The sequence below is a fragment of the Chlorocebus sabaeus genome, chromosome 10, assembly GCF_047675955.1.
Source record: "Chlorocebus sabaeus isolate Y175 chromosome 10, mChlSab1.0.hap1, whole genome shotgun sequence".
Taxonomy (NCBI): domain Eukaryota; kingdom Metazoa; phylum Chordata; class Mammalia; order Primates; family Cercopithecidae; genus Chlorocebus; species Chlorocebus sabaeus.
In genome coordinates, this window is record NC_132913.1 from 78,465,334 (window position 1) to 78,489,687 (window position 24,354).

At 39.2% G+C, this 24,354-nt stretch overlaps 1 protein-coding gene across 1 annotated transcript in view; it reads right to left on the reverse strand.

Moving 5' to 3' along the window:
- STAT4 (signal transducer and activator of transcription 4) overlaps positions 1 to 7,293 on the reverse strand; it is a 124,167-nt gene extending 116,874 nt beyond the window's left edge. Inside the window, exons 1-3 of the mRNA XM_007965672.3 lie at positions 7,186 to 7,293; positions 4,334 to 4,462; positions 2,861 to 3,005 (exon numbers count right to left, since the gene is read on the reverse strand). Coding sequence (XP_007963863.2) covers positions 2,861 to 3,005; positions 4,334 to 4,461 — 273 coding nt within the window. The 5' untranslated portion in view covers position 4,462; positions 7,186 to 7,293. The remainder of the gene's footprint in view (positions 1 to 2,860; positions 3,006 to 4,333; positions 4,463 to 7,185) is intronic.
- Between the last annotated feature and the right edge of the window lie 17,061 nt (positions 7,294 to 24,354).

Genomic DNA, 24,354 nt, shown 5'->3' on the forward strand with positions numbered 1-24,354 from the left:
AGCATAGTGTCAACAGTCATTTGATGGGGATTTTTTTTTCTTTTTTGTAGGGAAGAGAGGATCTTATTTTTAAAAAAAGACTCATCACAACACCCTTCCCCCCTAAAAACACACACAACTTAATAGGAGTATAGTAGGTTAAAAAGAAGCACAAAATGCAAGTTTGTTTAGGTGTAAAACCATAGCTGACAATGATTTTTACTACTAGTTTCTACTGTGTTGTTAATACAAATACCCAATAAGCACAATTTATAAATTGATATATATGGAAGCACAAGAAAGGGCAAGCATTTTTTCAACTCAAATATCTTAATTCACCAAACTGTGTTTTGAATTCCTAGTGTGCACTAGAACCATATTGAGTACTGAGGGTGAGGGAGGCGGGTCACAAAAGGAGATCAGGCTTTTACCCTTAAGGACCTTGTGACCCCGTTAGACACATGTGCAAAACAGATGAAAGGGACACGAGGAGATGATGCTTACCTTGTAGTTGTCGCTGGAGGGGTGGAGGATGAGAACACAGACTAAAGCATGTGGTGAAGGTTTTCTTGTTGCACTAGGACCTACGTAGATTCTTTAGGGATGGATGATACTAGACTGGTGGAAGAGGGATGGGAGAGCATTCCTGGCCATGGGACCATCATGGACAAGGCTGAGTCATTCAAGAGTGTGTGGGATGTGTTCAGGAACAAGTAGTAGATCTATTTTTCTGAGGTAGGGATGTGGAGGAGCTCAAGGAAGATTGCTGGGAAAGGTCTAAAGAAGAAAGATGCTAGAGGACCAATGACACACGCAGATGAGTTTGTGCTTGAGCTGAAGCGTGACTGGGGGTAACTGCAGGTATTTGAGCAGTGGTGTAATGAGATAGAAGTGATGGTTTAACAAGGTTCGTCTGATACAACCGGCCAGAAGTGAAGCTTCCCTCACAATCTTATCCTCCCACCCCGCACAAAAGATGGGCTGTTTACTTACCCCTGATTTACATTAAGGAAATCCTGCTATTTTCCCTACCAACAACAACAAGAATCATTTATTGAATGCCTACTTCTTGCCAGAAGAAAAGCGCCAGTCTTCCTCACAATTCCAAAAGATAAATAACAATCATCTTTGTTTATATTAAAAGATACAGGTCAGAAGATTAAAGTGATTTGCTTAAAGCCACATTTGAGGGTCAGATTTTTAACCCAGATCTTCTTGGTTCTAAGGATCATGCATCATCTATTAATATTTTCCCCATCTGTGCTTATCTAGCAAAGTGACCTAAAGACGCTTTACTAATAGGCTAAGAGTTAGCAAACTTCCCTATAAACGGTCAGATAAATATGATATAGATATATATCACACGTAAATATGAGGCATATATATATATACACACATAGACATGTATAATATGCACACATATTTTTATTTTAGGCTGTGTAGGCCATGCTGTCTCTATCACAACTTCTGCCATTGTAGTGTAAGAGCAGCCATAAACAATATGTCAACCAATGAGTGTGGCTGTGTTTCAATAAAAACCAGGAATTTGAATTTCATATAATTTTCATGTGTCAGAAGTATTATTTTAAATTGCATGATCTATTGTATTTTTATTCTTTTCCAATCACTTAAAAATATAAAAACCATCCTTAATCATGGGCCATATGAAAATCGGCAGTGGCCTTTTGACTTGTGGGCCATGGCATGCCAATCCCCATTTTAGGTTTACAGATTAAAGCACTAAGCTAATGAGGCCACTGTTAAATGACTTGTCTCCATAAAAGACAGATTTCTGTATGCTGCCAAAAATCCTGTTTTGTCAGCAATATGCTATTGTCCTGTTTCTTGTCAAGAGTCTTGCAGATTTGTAGGGGATTACAAGGGCAAAGATAGCTCAGTGCAATCCAGACAACAATAGGAAAATCAATATATTTGTCCCTCTCACAAATGTGATGCCAAGAACATTTCTGTTATAGTCTAGCTAAAATGTTCTAAAAATGTGTTAATTGTAGGTTTTGGATTCTAAAAATATCTCCATGAAAAATGGCACAAAGCACTTTTTCTGTTATCTAATATGTTGTATAGGCACTCAGTAAATATTATAGCAGTCCATGGTCAGGGTTTATTACATTAGCACTCCTGGGTGTAACTCCATATTAGCCTGCTTTTAATTCTTTAGATCCCTGATTCACTTACTTCATTTACTCACCCCTTAATCAGTAAACATTGCTTATCTACCACAAGTCCAGACTTATGCTGGGTGCTGGAAATTCAAAGTTGAACACTAAAGTCTTTGCCTCAAGGAACTCATGATATGGGGAGACATTGAACACATAGAAATAGCAATAATATCGAATATACTAAATGCCACAGTACTGATGTATTCTGGTGCTGAGGAAACACACACAGATGGGCTCTGCCTGGGTGAACCAGAGAGTACCAAAGAACGCTTTTAAAGGAGAGTGAGATCTGAACCAAATCTGGAAGGATACATTCACTCATGATGCTCCCATTTAGGAATGAGAACAATACTAACTCTAACTTGTTACATAGGAGACAAAGGCAAGGGAGGGCTGCTGGAGAGCCATGAAACTGTACTGTTGAACTGGATCATAGCTAGTAAACAAGATACATGCAAGTCCCACATGCAACACATTTGTAATGTATTTTATACACTACATTTTTAGTGTATTTTACTTTCGACATTTCATGAAAAAATATTGGGTAATAAAATTGAGCACAAAATTTGTAAGTGGTAAGATAACTCAATTTTTTCCCCTGAATTTCATTTGAAAATAATATAAGGGTACATATTTAATTTTTTAACTGAATTTAAGACTCATATATCCAAATATGTTGGAAAAGTAGAATGCATTCTCACCTGAAGGACTTTCCGAATTCTTTTTAGATTGTGTATCAAGAGTAGGTTTTTCTCTTTGGAAACACGACCTAACTGTTCATCTAGTTGTATTAACAAGTTTTGAAGAAGAATCGTTGCCATGGTTTCATTGTTAGAAGCTGCCTCCCTAAAAAAATAAAGGATTATTACACAACAGAAAACAACTTAGTAAAATGTCTACTTCTTTACCATACTAATTTTAAAGCAATAAGCCTATTACACGGTGATAAGCATTTAGAAGTTTTTAAAAATTGAATTGTAAACATGAAGAGATGCTCAACATCACTAATCATTAGGGAATTTCAAGTCAAAATCAGAGTAAGATACCTCTTCATACCCATTAGGGTGGCTATTATGAAAAGGAAAAAAAAAAAAAACAGAAAATAAGTGTTGGTGAGGATACAGAGAAATTGTGCAATGCTGGTGGGAAGGTAGAATGGTCAATCACTGTGGAAAACTGTATGGCAGTTACCCAAAATATTAAACATAAAATTGCCATATGATCCAGCAATTCCACATCTGGGTATATACCCAAAAGAATTAAAAGCAGGGACTCAAACAGATATTTGCATACCAATATTCCTAGCAGAGTTATTAGCAATAGCCAAAAGGTTTAAACAACCCAAATGTCCATTGACAGATAAATTTATAAAACACAATGTGATACATACAAACAATGGAATATTATTGAGCTTCAAAAAGGAAGAAAATTGTGATACGATACCTGTTAAATATGAATGAATTTTGAAAACATTACACTAAGCAAAATAATTCAGTTACAAAAGGACAAATATTGTGTGATTCCAATTATATAAAATACCTAGAGTAGTCAAATTCACAGAGACATAAAATAGAATGGTGATTGTCAGGGGTTGGGGGTGGAGGACTAGGGAGTTACTGTTCAAAGATTACAGAGTTTCAGTTTGGAAAGATGAAAAAGTTCTGCAGACGGATGGTGGTGATGATTGCATAATAATGTGAACATACGTAATGCCACTGAACAGTACACCAAGAACAATGGTAAATTTTATGTCATGTGTATTTTACCACAATAAAAAAGACGGCCGAATGAAAAAAAAAATTAAATGGTATAAGGTGAATAGAGCTTTGAAGAATATAAATCTTACTGAGAAAAAATACTGATTTACATTCAGTCTGTGACACAGAACTGACAATCAATTGATTTGCTTCTTTTTTTAATACATGAAAAATCATTTGGGTTTTTGTTTACAGAGAAACAAAGCACTAGAACCATTAAGTTTTCATTTACAATGAATGGAACCAGAAAGGACAATGATTCCCTTTCTTTGGGAAGGCTTTTCAAATTCTTGAGAAAGTTCTTTATCTGAAAAGAATGCATCTAGTGAGTCAAAAGTGGACCATAAAATAAATTCACAGGGATAGAGCATCAAGCATTTGTGCATCAACTTCTAGGGAAAGTATGTTTGATCCTACCAGTCTTGATTTTCAATCCACTGGGCCAACAGATGCCGAATTTCCATGGGAAAGTTGTCATCATAGAACTGATCCACCTGCTCCAAAAACTTGATTTCTAACTGTTGAACTTGATTCCACTGAGACATGCTATAAAAGAAGGGGTAGAATTAGAGTTTTAAAATATTGTTCATAGCCCTAGTACATATTTTCTTTTTTCCTTAGAATTAGTCAATGTTATGACTGAATTCCAATATATCCAAGGATACAAAAATTTCACTAAGTTTTTTTTTTCATAATTCAACCCTAATGAAGGGAGAAGCCTTCTTTCTGTGCCCCTAAAGTACAGCCTTCCTTGCTCTAAAATGAACTCCTGTTCCACCTGCTCCAGGAAGCTTTCACTCCCGCTCCCGCTCCCCCAAACAGCCCACATCCTGCCCACAGCTATCTACATGAATGTATATTACCAACAAGCTCTTTCCCTATCTCTTGTCCCCTCTACACTTAGACTTGGAGCAACTTGAAGGGAAATGTATTTGACACTTACTACACCTCCTAAAACCCTCTAAGACTTCATATGTGAGGAACAACCCCCCAAAAGGCTTCTTTTATACGAAATTGCCAAATTTCTGTTTTCTTTATTTCAGATTTGTCTGGCTTCTAGAGTCAGCTTTATGTTCCTGACTTCTAGTCCAATTATGTCTTAGCTTCATGAAGAATTTTATGTATGCATTTTCGTGGGCTCCAGTTTTTTTAATTAAAAATATTTCTGAACCAGTGAATGTGTTTTATTTCTCTCTGTGAGGATCCACTATGGGTGGGCAAAGCTCTTAAAGGATGTAGTCTTTTTGTCTCTGAGAAACATCTGACAGTGGTTAAACCCTCAAATTACTTAAGGAGTAAGAAACCACACTTGATACCTATTTGGCAGCCATCATAAAACAAAGGTACGCATTTCCCCCTTGTAACCCCACTCTGGCCAATTTAGAAGCTGTAGAAGTATTTCCTAACTTAGGAAAATTAGTATGACGCTGCCTGCTTGAAATTACAGCATTTCATGTTTTCCAAAGTCAATTTTTTTATTGTTTTGTCAGCAATTCTAAGTCAAATAAAAACACTAAACCCCCTTTTATGTAATTAATCGCCATAACATTTCAACACATTTCATAGATAGGCTAAGGTTTCCTTTTGCCTATAGAACACCAGGGTAACTTCATATATTTCATATACATATTCTTCAGGTTTCAAATGGAGTCATTTTGAGCACCTTTTCCCTGAGCTCCTGGTAAATGACTTAAAATTTATAGAAAAACATGTTGCCAATGTTTTGCTAAAGAGAAGGCAAGTGGGAAAAGAAGTAATGTTTTATTTGCATATCACTTTATATTTATGAAAACCTTTACACTTTACAATTCTAGCATATTGTAAATGCTCAATCAATGCTTGTTAAATGAAGAATGAGTGGCACTCCTGACATTGCTATGAATAGAGTAGGTGGATATAAGTAGTATGTCAACTTTAAAAAGGAAAAACTTGAAGATCAAATAGGCGAAATGACACCTGCCTAATGTGTGAGGCTTCTAAGGGGCAATCTGAAGTTTCCTGAGCCTGAACCATTTGTCTTTCCAAATATTGGAGAGAGATATATATATTCCACACAAAATTGGAACATTTGTTCCCATGCTACTATCAACATTGTCCTATCTATCAATTTATTTTAATGACAACAGAGAACAGGAGTTGAAAATAGCATTACAATTTTTCATCATACTATTGTTAAACCCCTGCTATGATTTGGATGAAAACGTATTTTCTAACTAAAACTTACACGTAGATGAGAGGAATAAGTTCTAGTGCTGTAACACTAGGATGAATATGGTTAACAGTAACTTAGTGTATATTTTCAAAAAGCTAAGAGGACGTTGAATGTTCACAACACAAAGTAATAATAAATGTTTGAGGTGATGGATATGCTGATTATCCTTTGATCATAACACATTGTTTATATTTATTGAAATATCACTCTATATTCCATAAATATTTACAATTGTGTGTCAAATAAAAATAAAAGGAAATTTTTTAAAAATAAAAATAAACACCGAAAAAAATCACTACTAAGATCTGAGTCTTTCGGAGAGCTGAATTCAAAGCTGAAAAAAGGAAGAAGAAGGAATACATAGTCCTAGGACATTTTCTACTGCAGCCTCTGGGAACGCCTTTAGGCATCCTTCAGCAGGTTTCTTTGCTTTCACTGTCTAGGGACTACTTTCTCGTGAAAATTGTGTATGTTGCTTCTGAAAACTGAGTGCCTGTCTGTTCTTTTTGCATGCAGTTCCTAGAAGAACCCACTAAAGGGGCATTTTGTCCCACTGTCTGTGAGCTGGTGGTGCCGCTTTGGCTCTGTGGCCTGTAGCTTGCAAAAGGAGATGGACCTGCCCTAAAACGTCACTCGCGCCCATCAAAACCACAGTCACCGGCTGCCGTAGCTGCGAACTTTTTTCTGAAACCCAGGTAGCTAATCTAAAGTCAGACATCACAGCTCTAGAGAAGCTGGCTAAGAAAGTGAAGAGGGGCTCACTTTCAGCCTCCGCGAGGACACACCTCCGCAGCCGCCGCAGCTCCCCGGCCCCGGCTGGGAGATTCACCCGGGCACAGTGGCGCGGGCCTGCGGGGCGGTTTCCGCGGAGAGCCCGTGCCAGGGCGCGTCTGTGGGTCGTGGAGTCGGGCGCTTCCTTCTATAATAACCCTCCTCAGGCAGGTTAAAATGAAGCAACAGTCAAAACGCCAAGGGAAAGCAAAGCTTGAGAGCATCCTGCATAATAAGCGTGTCCTCCTAGCGAGAGGCAGCGAGAAGGTGTGGTCTGGCCACTTACCTAGCGCTCTCTCAGCACAGGTCCCAGGCGGTGCTCAAGTCCAAAGTCAGAAGCGCCCCTCACAGTCCCTAGGAGAAAGCCGCTGACGCCATCGTCAGTAGGGGATTTGCATTTCTCCTCCCACTTGAGGCTTTCCTGTGCGTCAGTGTTCGAGTCTCTGGGACTTTACTTGGGTCGGTTCCCACCCACTTTATTCTAGAAATGCTAACACGCAGAAACTGGAGTCCCTTCATCGGGAGTCCTCTTCCCTCTTATCTTTCCCAGCCGCTCCCGCAGGTGGCTCAGGAGTGCCAGGAGAAAGGGGAGGGGCGGGGTGCACATTTTCTTCAGTGGTTTCCTTAGACAATCCGAGATCCGCTGCAAAGTTACTTACCTGGAACTCAGTTCTTCAGCTTCCTCTCTCCCTAGTATAAGACTCCACTCAGCCTGGTGAGCCACCCCTGGGCTGGAAGGGGTGGGTAGCCAGGATTAAAACACCAAACTCGTAGACCTTACCGGTCTCCAATTCCAGCGGGGCCTGCCCACTCTGAGAAGGGTGACCTGACCCAGAGGTTTGGGCCAGCTCCTGGGTAGGCCACCAGTGCCTGCCCTTCCTGGCCCAGCCTCCTCCTACTCTCCCTGAGTGGCCTTGTCCCTGGTTGTTATGGTGCGTTCTTCTCCCTTTGTGACATCAGCCTGTTCTAGAATCACAGAGTTGGAGGAAGTCTTCGTCCCATCTAATGCTAAATCCTCTTTCATATCTGAAGAGACCCAGTGAGATGACCAAGATGACTCAATAAGTTAGCCATGGAGCCCGATAAGAGCCCAGGTGTTTCCCTTCCCATCTCAGTGGTCTTTTAATTTCATCTCCTTGTAGTTAGTTCTTAACTCCTTGATTCACAGTAGGGGCCCTATAAACGTTCAATAAAATAAAGACAAGTCCAGGTGTGGTGGCTCACACCTGTAATCCTGGCACTTTGGGAGGCTGAGGTGGGAGGACTCCTTGAGCCCAGGAGTTTGAGACCAGCCCAGGCAACACAGTAAAACCCCACTGTGTATTAAAAAATCAATAAAAATGTTTAAAAAAGTAAAATTAGTAAAATAAAGGCAAAAATAAAGACAGACAGACTGAAAGAAAGGTAGGAAGTGTCACTCAATTTGATTATACACATGCTTAGAGCAATATACCAAGGTAAAATGCCTGCCTCCCTCTCCCCTGACCAGTATCACACAGGTACACTCTCTGGATTCTTCTCTCCCAGGTGACATTATTATCATGTGCTGAAACTTACAACCCACCCCCAAACAGGTCAATCAACCCAAAGTCACACTTTCCATATCACTCTAAATTTCCTGGTTAAGTAGGCCTGCTCCCCACTGCTTGTTCAGTGGGCAGTTTCCAGGAGTTTATGCTGCTGTAACCCTACATGAGAAAGTGCCAATTTCAGGCTAGTCCATAAGCTACTAAGCAAAGTCTGATTTTCTTCGGGGGAAGCTGTCACTGCCTATAGGAAAAAAATCCAAATTCTTGGCACTTTAAGTTCTGTACAGTTTGGTCCCGACCTATCCAGGAAACTTTTCTCTCCTATAAGAGCCCACGATGTGACCCAAAACAGTCACCTCAGCTACCAAGATTAACCTCATTTTTCACTACCGATGCTTTCTTCAACTGGATATTCCTTCCTGAGCCTACCTACTTAGTAAAATCCTGTATTCTCAGTGAAGACTTCCCGATGACCTGAACCCACAGCAATGTTTCCCTGCTCCAAATTCTTGTCATACTTCCTGTCCAAACCAGCGCTCTCCAAGAGAAATAAAATGCAAGTCACGTATGTAATTGCAAATTTTCTCATAGCCACATTAAAAAGGAAAAAAGCACAGGTAAAATTAATTTTAATATTGTAAATAACCCGGTATATACAAGAATCTTAACATTTTGGCATATAATCAATATAAAAATTATTAACAAGATACTTTGCATTCTTTATTTCATACTCAATCTCTGAAGTCTGGTGTGTATTTAGCTCTTACAGGGCATGTCAGTTAGGACTAGCCACATTCCAAGCCACATGTGGCTAGTGGCTGCCATGTTGGACAGTGCACATTTAGACCACTTATTCAGCACTTTTCACTTCCTGCCTCATAGTGTTAGTCACACTGGTTTTACATGTCCTTATCATTATCCTATTCAATTGTTGAGTGCCTGCTGTACAAAACAGAGAGTTTGTTCTCTTCTTCCTTTTCAGGGCCTTACCTTGGGGCTCTGACAGCAGTTCCTAAACTGTTTGTTCTCAAGATACCGTTATTCCCTTAAAAATTGTTGACAAACCCAAGGAATGTTTGTGTATTACTGTTCTGGATGAAATTTTTATTTACTGTGTTAAAACTTAAATCTGAGAAAAAATGAAAATCTGTATTTATTCCTTTAAAATGACAGTAATAAACCCACTGTGTGTTAAACATGTTTTAAGAAAAACAAATATATCTTCCAGCACGAAAAACTTAATGAGAAAAGTGGCATTTTAGAAATCTCTTTAATGTCTGGTTTGAGAGAAGACAGCTGGATTCTCATATCTGTTTCTGCACTTAATCTGCTGCGAAGTATTATTCTGGTTGACATATTTGAAGAAAGTATGGACTCACACATTTATGTAGTTGGAAAAGGGGAGTATTATAATGACCTTTTCAAATAATTATTCTTCTTTGATATCACATCAAAACTTAACGAGTGGTAGTTTCTGAAGGGCTAGTTGCATTGTGAAATCTGAAACCTTATCAATATACTTTATGTATACTGTTACATTCAAATATTTTGTTGTATATATTTTGAATATTACCCACAAATTATTTTGCAATGTCAGACACTGGTCATTTGAAAAACATTAGTCCACTGAAGTATGCAGATTCTCTAAATGCTGACACATTTCATCATACAATATTCAGAAATTCATGTAATATCAATGTTGATCTCATCATGTAAAGTAGTTTAAATACTGGGAAGCAGTCAAGCTTATGATGATGGATACAAGCTCTCCAAATTCTAATTTTTGAAAGCTTGAAAGCTCAGTTTTATTATTGGCAACAGATACTACCAGTTTCTTGAAGTGACAGGCTCATCTTGGCAACTCAAACAATCACGCAAGTGCTTTTCCTTGAGATGAACATCATGCTTTAATATGTGCCTTTTCCATTTCATCACAAAGAATATTAAAAAGACATGTACTTAAGGTCTGAGACTTAATAAAATTAATAATTTTTACCGCTTCATCAAAAACATTCTTAAGTCAAACTGGCATTTTAAAATTTTTATTGTAAGTGCATGGTGGTGAAAGATACAACTGCTAGTATAATTTGGCACCACTTCCTTGCTTCGTGCTAAGGCCCCAACAGTTTTACCCACCATTGCTCTGGTCCCATTGGTGCAAATGTCAGAAGAGGAGTGAAAAGACAAAACCGTATTAGTATTATTATAAAAATAGTTTAACCTCACAGATGCCCTAAAAAGATCTCGGGGCCGGGCGCGGTGGCTCAAGCCTGTAATCCCAGCACTTTGGGAGGCCGAGACGGGCGGGTCACGAGGTCAGGAGGTCGAGACCATCCTGGCTAACCCGGTGAAACCCCGTCTCTACTAAAAAATACAAAAAATAAGCCAGGCGAGGTGGCGGGCGCCTGTAGTCCCAGCTACTCGGGAGGCTGAGGCAGGAGAATGGCGTAAACCCGGGAGGCGGAGCTTGCAGTGAGCTGAGATCCGGCCACTGCACTCCAGCCTGGGCGACAGAGCGAGACTCCGTCTCAAAAAAAAAAAAAAAAAAAAAAAAGATCTCGGGAGCCACTCCCAGGGATCTCCATGTTAACACTTAGAGAACCGTTGCTCTTTTTGCCATATGCTGCCAACTGTAGCTTGTTTAGCCAGAGATGTCCATCATGAGGGACTCTGCCCAAATGCACACTTTTTTCTTGGTTAAAGCTTCTGCCTTGAACCTCTGTGTTCCTTCTCTATTTCATGAGTGGAGCAAAACATCTAACAAAGGGCACTTCTATGTCCAATTTTTTTCTCTTTTTTAGGATCAAAACTAAATAAGCAGGTCCTCAGTTTCTTGGCCCTACACTGGCCCTGGCCTCGTCAGTCCCTCAGAGACAAAGACAAAAAAAAAAAAATTCGAAGTAAAATGAAGAACAAACCAAATGGTAAAATGAAACCCCTGTAAGGTTTTCCAAATTCAAAGGCCCCCACAGATTTCTATCTCCTTTCTAAAACAGCCACCCTGTTGCCCTGGTGATAAGCCCTATATCTCATTTTTTTGCTGCATCATCCTAAGAAGAAAATCCCAGATTAAAGACTTTCAGAAAAGTAGATTCTAGTTCTGGTGTGTCAATTTCTAGCGGTACAAAGTTGTGTAAGTTATCTAACTTCTCTAACCCCAAAACTCCCTGTCTATAAAAGTGGGGATATTATATCCCACCTGAAATTGCTGGGAGGAGTCAAAGATATAATGTAAGAAATGGGATCAGGTTAAATGGTGAATCAATAGCTGTTAATAATAGAATAATAAACAAGTTATGGGTAACTTTGGCCGTCACCAGGTTAACCCTCCAACTTCTCTGCCACCTTCCTGTACAGAGCGGAAATGGAGATAAAGAGAGGCCGGGTGGGATAGGCAGGTTGACAGTCGTAAATAGAAGACAGGGTAGATTCAAAATCAGTTCTGACTGTGCTTTTCCCACTCTGCCCAGTGGAGCTGCTTTTGTGGGAAACAGAGAGAGGAAGAGAGAGGATATCACTCTCGCTGCTGTAAGAGAAGTAAACCAGGTCCACCTTCTCCCAATTTTTGTACAAAAAATATAAACATTTGCTGGTTTCAGTTTTGTGGTATCACCATACTTCTCCTCTCCTCTCTTAAGTGTCCTGAGGAACTGGGGTGAGCTGGAGTTGGAGGTTGGACAGACAATATGCACACACAGAAAGATGCGTCGGGTTCCCTGGTTGCATATGTTAGTGCCACATGAGTAGGACAGCGAGGATTATTGGGATAAGATGGCCTGGTGCAAATCTCATCAACTCATCTGTGTGCAGGTTGCTCTAGCTCTATCAGAACAGGAACATTGTCTTGTGAAAGGGTTTAATATCAATCTTGTTAATTTTCTGAAGTCCAGTTCCCAATGACTCTGCTCCCTCTACTGCCATCTCAGAAGCGTTGCAATTTACAAATCATATTCATATACCTCCATGCCAGACATAGTGCCAAGAACTTCACATGCATTGTTTTAGTTAATCCTCACAGCACTCCACAGGATTAAATATCAAGATTATCTCCAATTGGCAGATAAGGGGACAGAGGTTTAGTGAGCTTTAGTGAGGCTAATCAGAGGTAAGGACAGATTTGGGATTCAAATGCAGGACTGTCTGACTCAGAAACAATGCCCATAACCATTCTGCATTACTAAAACTCTTATCTGCTCTTATGAGAAAAGCAATAACTTGCTCAGAGAGCTATAGAGGAAATCAGTTTGATGACTTAAACATGAATTCCAAAAAAGAGAGGATCAGTGCGTGGTTCAATCTTTTGACTTCCCTGGGCCACATTGGAAGAATTGTCTTGGGCCACACATAAAATACACTAAAGCTAACAATAGCTGATGAGCTTTAAAACAATCTCATAACGTTTTTGTGTTGGGCCACACTCAAAGTCGTCCCGGGCCATATGCAGGCCATGGGCTGGAAACACTTTGTCTACAGTTTTCTTTTCTTGTAATGTCTTCTGGAAGCTTGGGTAGAATTGGTATTATTTCTTCCTTAAATGTTTGAAAAAAATCACCAGTGAAGTAATCTCTGAATAGAGTTTTTTGGTGGGAAATTTTTAAACTACAAATTCAATTTATTAGATCTAGGACTACTTAGGTTACCTATTTTTTCTTAAGTGAGCTTTGCTGGTTTGTGTCTTTCAAAGTATTTATATATTTCATCTAGGCTGTTATTAGTTTATAATATTCCTTTTTAGCAAGTTATTCTTTTAATTCCCTTTTATTCCAGTTATTCTTTTAATAGCTAGAAAATCTGTAATAATCTTACCTCTCTCAATTCTGATATTGGTAGTCTGTGTCTTCCTTTTCTTCTCCCGGGATAGTTTTACTAAAAGTTTATCAATTTTATTTATATTCTCAAAGAACAAACTTTTGGTTTCATGGATTTTTTCTATTGTGTTTCTGCCTTCTGTTTCATTGACTTCTACTCTTCATTTCCTTTTATTTACTTCTGTTTCAGTTTGCTTTTCTTTCTCATATATATACATATATATATATGTGTATATATATATACACATATATATTTTTTTTTCTTTTGAGATGGAGTCTTGCATTGTCACCCAGGCTGGAGTGCAGTGGCGCAATCTCGGCTGCAACCTCCGCCTCCCAGTTTCAAGAGATTCTCCTGCCTCAGCCTCCTAAGTAGCTGGGATTGCAGGCATGCACCACCATGCCCAGTTAATTTTTGTATTTTTAGTAGAGACCGGTTTTCACCATGTTGGCCATGCTGGTCTCAAACGCCTGACTTTGTGATCCGCCTGCCTCAGCCTCCGAAAGTGCTGAGATTACAGGTCTTATATATTTTAAGGCAGAAACTTAGGTCATTGATTGTATCTTTCTTCTTTCCTGATATAAGCATCTATATATTTCTTTCTTTCCATTGCTTAAGCTATATCAAATAAATTTTGATATGTTGTATTTTAATTTTCATTTATTCTACTTAAAATTTCCCTTGTGATTTCTTCTTTGATTTATGATGTTTGGGTTTTAATTAATTAATTAATTAGAATTGTGACTTTTGCTTTCCAAACATATGGATCATTTTCCAATATTTTTCTCATATCCATTTTTAATTTAATTCCATTGTGGTTAGATAACATACTTTTTTGTTATTTGAATTATTTAAAATTTATTGAGTCTTGTTCTATGACTGAGAATATTTTGGCCAATGTTTAGGACACTTAAAAGAATGTGTTCTCTGCTGCTGTTGGATGAAGAGTTGTTGCAGTCTCAGTGAGGTCAAGTTGGTTGATAGTATTATTCAAGTCTTCTATATCATTCCTGATTTTCTTCCCATTTATTCAATCTATTATCAGAGGAATATTTAAATCTTCAGCTATAATCCTGGATTTGTCTGTCTTCTTTCAGTTCTTTTACATTTCATGTCACGTATTTTGAAGCTCTGCTATTAAGTGCATAAACATTTAGAATTGTTTTGTCCTTCTGATGATTTTCCTTTTACTTTTATGAAATGACCCTTGTTATCCCTGTTAATATTTTTTGCTCTTGATGTCTACTTCGTCTTATATTTATATAGCCACTGCAGCTTTCTATGATTAGTGTGAGCATGATATATTATTTTCCCAATCTTTTACTTTTTACTTATTTATTTATATTTGAAATGTTTCTTGTAGGTAGCATATAATTGGGTCTCACCTTTTTATCCAATTTAACAATTTCTGCTTTCATCATGTATAAAGAGCTTTTTCCACTCTGGCTGTTGAGAATATAAATTATGCCTAGCCTTGTGTGAGCTCCAGAAATTTTTCCACCTACTCCTCTTTAGTGATTTCTCCCCACCCCTCATCTTTGAGTAGCTCCTTTGCAAACATGGACTATTCAGTACTCAGCTGAAGAATCAAGGGGAGCCTTTTGCAGTCTTCTTCCTGGTACTCTGCCCTGTAAATTCTGGCCAGGTTGGCCTCACCAAACTCTCAACTCTGCCTCCTCAACTCTGAGAGAATGCCAGGCTCTATTCGAGTTTCCTCTTTCTGTGCTGGAGCTTGGAAACTTTCTCTAAAAAGTAAGCTAGGAGAATAATAAAGATTACTTCATTTGTTCACTTCTCTTGCACTGCTTCTTTGTTAATTTCTGAAAAATGATTGTTTCACGGTTTGTGTTTGTTTGCTTAGCTGTGTGTTTAACGTAAGTGGGTAATCCACTATGGAGGGGTTGCCAGATTTAGCAAAAGACAATAAAATAAGAGTGCCAGTTAAATTCGAATGTCAGACCAATAACGAAGAGTTTTTTCCGTATATATATGACCCATATTTATAGCATAAGTTTGTTTGAAATTCAAATTACAGTGGGCTTCCAGAATTTTTATCTGGCAACCCTAATCCCTGTTAATCTATTATGTCCAAAGGCAGAAGTCCCCTGAAACTATTTTAGGTGCTAGAGCTTGTACTTGTTGGAAATCTATTCAATTAAATATGAAATATTTACTGAGCTCATACATCACAATGAGAATAATTTAGGGTTGAACTGGCAGAGAAGACAAAATAAGCATATGAAATTAATAATGCTCAGTTGAATGGCAATGCCAAATGTAAATGCCACAGGAATTCAGAAGAATGACCACAATGAACTGAAGTAGTCAGAAAAAGCCAGAAGATGAGTTTAATAAAAAAAGTGAAGGATGAAAGAACTGTATTCAGGTATGCAGAACAATGATGCTCAGCCTGCTTAGAGAAGGTCAGGTCCCGACCCAGTACTAAGACTGGCATCCTTCTATACAGGGAGAAGAATAACCTAAATCAAAGATTTATGGAGGGTCATTACAAACAAGATTAGTTGGTATCAGTGTCTCTGAGAATAGCTGTTTAGTTTGCTCATTATGCAAGAGTGACTGGTTGAGGGGGATGAGTGAGGACTGAAATCTAAACTGTGCTTCAGTTCCCAAGACATAAGTGTTGGTGCAGGGCTGCAGCCAATTGGAGGAAGAAATGATTTTTCTAATTTGAATGTACCTTGTGGGACATCTGAGGCCCTGGTGGGAGCTTCAGTGTCTTCCTTCTGAGTAACTGTGGTATGATGACTCTGTTACTCTGACCCAGCTTTTTTAGTGCTAGAGTCACTATGGGGAGAGATGGGTGGAGATGTTAGAAGATACATCATCTCTGAGCTGTGAGCATTCTGTACCGGGCTATTGTGCAGAAGAGGGTGAGAAGGGACAGGATAAAATTTGTTTTATAGTTGGGGGGAACAAAGTAGGTGAAGTGAGATGGAGCTGATAGGGCTTTAGATTAATATGCGATAGAACCCTTCCAAAGTTCAGCACCAGCACCCAGAGGTCTGAATATTAACAGTCTGAAATATTGGTGCCATCCAATAAAGAGTGGCCCCTAAATCAAGCACTGTGAACTCAAAGCCCTCCTGGGACAACAAGATGATGGGGCCTATGGAGAATCTTTCTTTCTTTCTTTCTTTCTTTCTTTCTTTCTTTCTTTCTTTCTTTCTTTCTTTCTTTCTCTCTCTCTCTCTCTCTCTCTCTCTCTCTCTCTCTCTTCCTTCCTTCCTTCCTTCCTTCCTTCCTTCCTTCCTTCCTTCCATCCTTCCTTTCTTTCTTTCTTTTTGACAGAGTCTCACTCTGTCGCCCAGGCTGGAGTGCAATGGCATGATCTTGGCTCACTGCAACCTCTGCCTCCCAGGTTAAAATGATTCTTCTGCCTCAGCCTCCCCAGTAGCTGGGATTACAGGCCTGCATCACCATGCCTGGCTAAATTTTTTAATATTTTTAGTAAAGATGGGGTTTCACCATGTTGGCCAGGCTGGTCTCAAACTCCTGACCTCAAGTGATCCATCTGCCTCAGCCTCCCAATGTCTGGGATTACAGTCTTGAGCCACTGCATCCGGCCAGAGAATCTAACAGGAAGCTGTAAATCTGGATTTTTAAGAAAAGATCACCTGCATTTCAATTGTTAGTATAATTCAAAGAACTTAACCACATACACACACACACACACACACACACACACACACACAAAACACAGTATAGACCCACACTGTTCTAACTAAATAATACACATCTATAGGTGTGAATGCTGCCAAATTTCCTTCTCTGTTTGAAAGCAATATTTCCCAGCCCTAATCATCCTATGCGCTGTCACTATTATCTACTGGGAGTCTCCCAAAAATGGGAGAGAAAGGGAAGAGGAAGGTAGAGGAGAACCAAACCAAATGTTACTCTTTATAGTCAGGTGGGTGAATGTAAGTATTTTGGAGGATGTGAACCAGAACAGTTACTTTCACCCCTCTTATCATTCAGCAGTTTGATCTTTTTAAAAGAATGAGGTGGAATAGGAACAGCTCCGGTCTGCAGCTCCCAGTGTGATCAACACAGAAGATGGGTGATTTCTGCATTTCCAACTGAGGTACCTGGTTCATCTCATTGGGACTGGTTGGACAGTGGGTGCAGCACACAGAGGGCAAGCTGAAGCAGGGAGGGGCATCGCCTCACCCAGGAAGTGCAAGGGGTTGGGGGATTTCCCTTTCCTAGCCAAGCGAAGCCATGACAGACTGTACCTGGAAAAATGGGACACTCTTGCCCAAATACTGCACTTTTCCCATGGTCTTAGCAACCAGCATACCAGGAGATTCTTTCCTATGCCTGGCTCAGCAGGTCCCATGCCCATGGAGCCTTGCTCATTGCTAGCGCAGCAGTCTGAGATCAACCTGTGAAGCTGTAGCCTGGCAGGGGGAGGGGTTTCCACCATTTCTGAGGCTTGTGTAGGTAAACAAAGTGGCCAGGAAGCTCAAACTGAGCAGATCCCACAGCAGCTCAGCAAGGTCTCTGCCTCTATAGACTCCAGCACTGTGGGCAGGGTATAGCTGAAAAAAAGGCAGCAGAAACTTCTGCAGACTTAAACGTCCCTGTCTGACAGCTCTGAAGAGAGCAATGGTTCTCCCAGCATGACGTTTGAGCTCTGAGAAGGAAGAGACTGCCTCCTCAAGTGGGTCCCTGAACCCTGTGTAGCCTAACTGGGAGACACCTCCCAGTAGGGGCCGACTGACACCTCATACAGGTGGGTGCCCCTTTGGGACGAAGCTTCCAGAGGAAGGATCAAGCATCAATAGTTGCTGTTCTGCAATATTTGCTGTTCTGCAGCCTCCGCTGGTGATACCCAGACAAACAGCATCTAGAGTGGACCTCCATCAAACTCCAACAGACCTGCAGCTGAGGGGCCTGACTAGTAGAAGGAAAACTAACAAACAGAAAGGAATAGCATCAACATCAACAAAAAGGACATCCACATAAAAACTCCATCTGTAGGTCACCAATATCAAAGACCAAGGGTAGATAAAACCACAAAGCTGGGGAGAAAACAGAGCAGAAAAGCTGAGAATTCTAAAAACCAGAGTGCCTCTTCTCTTGCAAAGGATCACAGCTTCTTGCCAGCAAGGGAACAAAGCTGGATGGAGAGCGACTTTGATGAGCTGACAGAAGTAGACTTCAGAAAGTCGGTAATAACAAACTTCTCCAAGCTAAAGGAGGATATCTGAAGCCATCGCAAGGAAGTTAAAAACCTTGAAAAAAGGTTAGACGAATGGCTACCTAGAATAAACAGTGCAGAGAAGACCTTAAATAACCTGATGGAGCTGAAAACCATGGCATGAGAACTTTGTGATGCATGCACAAGCCTCAATAGCCCATTTGATCAAGTGGAAGAATGGATATCAGTGATTAAAAGTCAAATTAATGAAATAAAGCAAGAAGAAAAGGTTAGAGAAAACAAGAGTAAAAAGAAACATAGCCTCCAAGAAATATAGGACTATGGGGAAAGACCAAATCTACATTTGATTGGTGTACCTGAGAGTGACAGGGAGAATGGAACCAAAGTGGAAAACACTCTTCAGGTTATTATCCAGGAGAACTTCCCCAACTTAGCAAGGCAGGACAACATTCAAATTCAGGAAATACAGAGAACACCACAAATATACTCCTCGACAAGAACAACCCCAAGACACGTAATTGTCAGATTCAGCAAGGTTGAAATGAAGGAAAAAATGTTAAGGGCAGCCAGAGAGAAAGGTCAGGTTACACACAAAGAGAAGCGCATCAGACTAACAGTAGATCTCTCAACAGAAACCCTACAAGCCAGAAGAGAATGGGGGCCAATATTCAACATTCTTAAAGAAAAAATTTTCAACTCAGAATTTCATAGCCAGCCAAATTAAGCTTCATAAGTGAAGGAGAAATAAAATCCTTTACAGACAAATGCTGAGAGATTTTGTCACCACCAGGCCTGCCTTATAAGAGCTCCTGAAGGAAGCACTAAACATGGAAAGGAACAACTGGTACCAACACTGCAAAAGCATACTAAATTGTAAAGACTATTGATGCTACAAAGAAACTGCATCAATTAACAGGCAAAATAACCAGCTAACACCATAATGATACATTAATGATACATATTAATGATCAAATTAACACATAACAATATTAAACTTAAATGTAAATGGGCTAAATGCCCCAATTAAAAGACACAGACTGGCAAATCGGATAAAGAGTCAAGACCCATCAGTGCACTGTATTCAGGAGACCCATCTCACGTGCAGAGACACAAATAGGCTCAAAATAAAGGGATGGAGGAAGATCTACCAAGCAAATGGAAAGAAAAAAAAGCAGGGGTTGCAAGCCTAGTATCTGCTAAAACAGACTTTAAACCACCAAAGATCAAAAGAGACAAAGAAGGCCATTACATAATGGTAAAGGGATCAATTCAACAAGAAGAGCTAACTATTCTAAATATATACACACCCAATACAGGAGGACCCAGATTCATAAAGCAAGTTCTTAGACACCTACAATGAGACTTAGATTCCCAAACAATAATAATGGGAGACTTTAACACCCCACTGTCAATATTAGACAGATCAATGAAACAGAGATTAACAGGGATATCCAGGACTTGAACACAGCTCTGCACCAAGGGGACCTAACAGACATCTACAGAACTCTCTACCCCAAATCAACAGAATATACATTCTTCTTAGCACTGCATCACACTTATTCTAAAATTGACCACATAATTGGAAATAAAGCACTCCTCAGCAAATGTAAAAGAACAGAAATCACAACAAACTCTCTCAGACCACAGTGCAATCAAATTACAACTCAAGATTAAGAAACTTACTCAAAACCGCACAACTACATGGAAACTGGACAACCTGCTTCTGAATGACTACTGGGTACATAACGAAATGAAGGCAGAAATAAAGATGTTTTTTGAAACCAATGAGAACAAAGATACAACATACCACAATCTCTGGGACACATTTAAAGCAGTGTATAGAGGGAAGTCTATAGCATTAAATGCCCACAAGAGAAAGCAGGAAAGATCTAAAATCGAGACCCTAACATCACAATGAAAAGAACTAGAGAAGCAAGAGCAAACACATTCAAAAGCTAGCAGAAGGCAAGAAATAACTAAGATCAGAGCAGAACTGAAGGAGATAGAGACACAAAAAAACCTTCAAAACATCAGTGAATCCACAAGCTGGTTTTTTGAAAAGATCAACAAAATTGATAGACTGCTAGTAAGACTAACATAGAAGAAAAGAGAGAAGAACCAAACAGATGCAAAAAAAAAAAAAAAAAAAAAAAAAAAAAAGATAAACGGGATATCACCACCAATCCCACAGAAATACAAACTACCATTAGAGAATATTATCAACACCTCTAGGCAAATAAAGTAGAAGATCTAGAAGAAATGAATCAATTCCTGGACACATACACCCTCCCAAGACTAAACCAGGAAGAAGTTGAATCCCTGAATAGACCAACAACAGGCTCTGAATTCGAGGCAATAATTAATAGCCTACCAAACGAAAAAAGTCCAGGACCAGATGGATTCACAGTCGAATTCTACCAGAGGGACAAAGAGGAGCTGGTACTATTGCTTCTGAAACTATTCCAATCAACAGAAAAAGAGGGAATCCTCCCTAACTCTTATGAGGCCAGCATCATCCTTATACCAAAGCCTGGAAGAGACACAACAAAACAAGATAATTTTAGACCAATAACCCTGATGAATACTGATGCGAAAATCCTCAATAAAATACTGGCAAACCAAATCCAGCAGCACAACAAAAAGCTTATCCACCACGATCAAGTCAGCTTCATCCCTGGGATGCAAGGCTGGTTCAACATATGCAAATCAATGAATATAATCCATCACATAAACAGAACCAATGACAAAAACCACATGATTATCTCAGTAGATGCAGAAAAGGTCTTCAACAAAATTCAACAGCCTTCATGCCAAAAACTCAATAAACTAGGTATTGATGGAATGTATCTCAAAATAATAAGAGCTATTTATGAAAAACCCACAGTCAATATCATACTAAATGAGCAAAAACTGGAAGCATTCCCTTTGAAACCCAGTACAAGACAGGGATGCCCTCTTACCACTCCTATTCAAAATAGTATTGGAAATTCTGGCCAGGGCAATCAGGCAAGAGAAAGAAATAAAGCGGATTCAATTAGGAAAAGAGGAAGTCAAATTGTCCCTGTTTGCAGATGACATGGTTGTATATTTAGAAAATCCCATTGTCTCAGCCCAAAATCCCCTTAAGCTGATAAGCAACTTCAGCAAAGTCTCAAGATACAAAATCAATGTGAAAAAATCACAAGCATTCCTATACACCTATAACAGACAAACAGAGAGTCAAATCATGAATGAACTCCCATTCACAATTGCTACAAAGAGAATAAAATACCTAGGAATCCAACTTACAAGGGATGTGAAGGACCTCTTCAAGGAGAACTATAAACCACTGCTCAGCGAAATAAAAGAGGACACAAAGAAATGGAAGAACATTCCATGTTCATGGATAGGAAGAACCAATATTGTGAAAATGGCCATACTGCCCAAGGTAATTTATAGATTCAATGCCATCTCCATCAAGCTACCAATTACTTTTTTCACAGAATTGGAAAAAACTACTTTAAAGTTCTTATGGAACCAAAAAAGAGCCCACATTGTCAAGACAATCCTAAGCAAAATGAACAAAGCTTGAGGCATCACGCTACCTGACTTCAAACTATACTACAAGGCTACAGTAACCAAAACAGCATGGTACTGGTACCAAAGCAGAGATAGACCAATGAAACAGAACAGAGGCCTCAGAAATAACACCACACATCTACAACCATCTGATCTTTGACAAACCTGACAAAAACAAGAAATGGGGAAAGGATTCTCTATTTAATAAATGGTGCTGGGAAAACTGGCTACCCATACGCAGAAAGCTGAAACTGGATCCCTTCCTTACACCTTATACAAAAATTAATTCAAGATGGATTAAAGACTTAAATGTTAGACGTAAAACCATAAAAACCCTAGAAGAAAACCTAGGCAATACCATTCCGGACATAGGCATGGGCAAGGACTTCATGACTAAAACACCAAAAGCAATGGCAAGAAAAGCCAAAATTGACAAATGGGATCTAATTAAACTAAACAGCTTCTGCACATGAAAAGAAACTACCATCAGAGTGAACAGGCAACCTATAGAATAGAAGAAAATTTTTGCAATTTACCCATCTGACAAAGGGCTAATATCCAGAATCTACAAAGAACTTAAACAAATTTATAAGAAAAATAAAACAGCCCCATCAAAAAGTGGGCAAAGGATATGAACACACACTTCTCAAAAGAAGACGTTTATGCAGCCAACAGACATATGAAAAAATGCTCATCATCACTAGTCATCAGAGAAATGCAAATCAAAACCACAATGAGATACCATCTCATGCCAGTTAGAATGGCAATCATTAAAATGTCAGGAAACAACAGATGCTGGAGAGGATGTGGAGAAATAGGAACACTTTTACACTGTTGGTGGGACTGTAAACTAGTTCAACCATTTTGGAAGATAGTATCGCGATTCCTCAAGGATCTAGAACTAAAAATACCATTTGACCCAGCCATCCCATTACTGGGTATATACCCAAAGGATTAAAAATCAGGCTGCTATAAAGACACATGCACACATATGTGTATTGCGGCACTATTCACAATAGCAAAGACTTGAACCAACCCAAATGTCCATCAATCATAGACTGGATTAAGAAAATGTGGCACATATACACATGGGAATTGAACAATGAGAACACTTGGACATAGGACGGGGAACATCACACACCAGGGCCTGTCGTGGAGTAGGGGGAGGGGGAAGGGATAGCATTAGGAGATATACCTAATGTAAATGATGAGTTAATGGGTGCAGCACACCAACATGGCACATGTATACGTATGTAATGAACCTGCACATTGTCTACATGTACCCTAGAACTTAAAGTATAATAACCCCCCCACCAAAAAAAAAAGGAATGAGGCAACCTGTAACTGGTTGGGGCAATAGATTCATCCACAAAATTGCAGGCCAGGATCCTTATCTGGAGACAGTGAGGGTTGTAATAAATCTTGCCAGAAAAAGGCTTTATCTGATCATCATCAGCTTGGAATTCCTTGCTATAGCAAATAATAATAATAATAATAATAATAATAATTATATATATCTATCTCCAAAGAAAATAAGCACTTGAAACAAATACCCAAATTGTAGAAAATCTGTCATTAGAAGAAGAGAACATTCTTTCTTCCATATGTAGAGATGACCAGTGGATGTGCAGTCCAAAAACTAAGGGAAATCAAACTGAACTAAATTAGATCATTCCACAGAAGATGAACCTATGTCTGTAGCTTCACTCAGTGTAAAAATAATGAACTCAATCTTAAAAATGAAGGGTTGGTATCTTCCTTCTCTTGAGAATTGTTTGGCTTCACAGAGTCACATCATTGTTGAGGAGCTGGAATAAATGCATGTTTTCCATTTGACTATTGCTTCCATTAATCTTTCCGGGTGGAGTACAAATTCTTTGTTTTATGCTACATGAGAGCAATGGGGAATAGTCTTACAACATAGAACACAGTTTTAAAATGGAAAAGGAAAGTACTATTTTAATAACAGTCCGTCCTTTCCCATAAATTGTTAAAGTTGGTCAAATTGCAAAGGACTTCTTTTCCTTAGCCAGTTTTGGAGGCAGGAACTTAAAAAAGCACCAGAGGGCACTATTCTCACGTGAAAGCCAACTTGTGGCACGACTAAAAACCGAAGCTTCTTTTGAGTTTATCTGTGAGAGAGTGCCTTTCACATTTAAACAAGACCAGTTTTAGTCTCCAGCCTTTTGGCATCTGTGATTGTATAATCACTTGTCCTGAGATGTCACAAGGTTTATAGGATTAATAAACTAGACCCTTACCAACTTGCTCTATGGCTATGGCAAGTGCATCAGTCTTACTTTACACCAGGACGGATGTGGAAGAAGAAGAGAGGATGCAAGCAATAGTGCTCACGTGAAAGGATTGTGAGGATTTA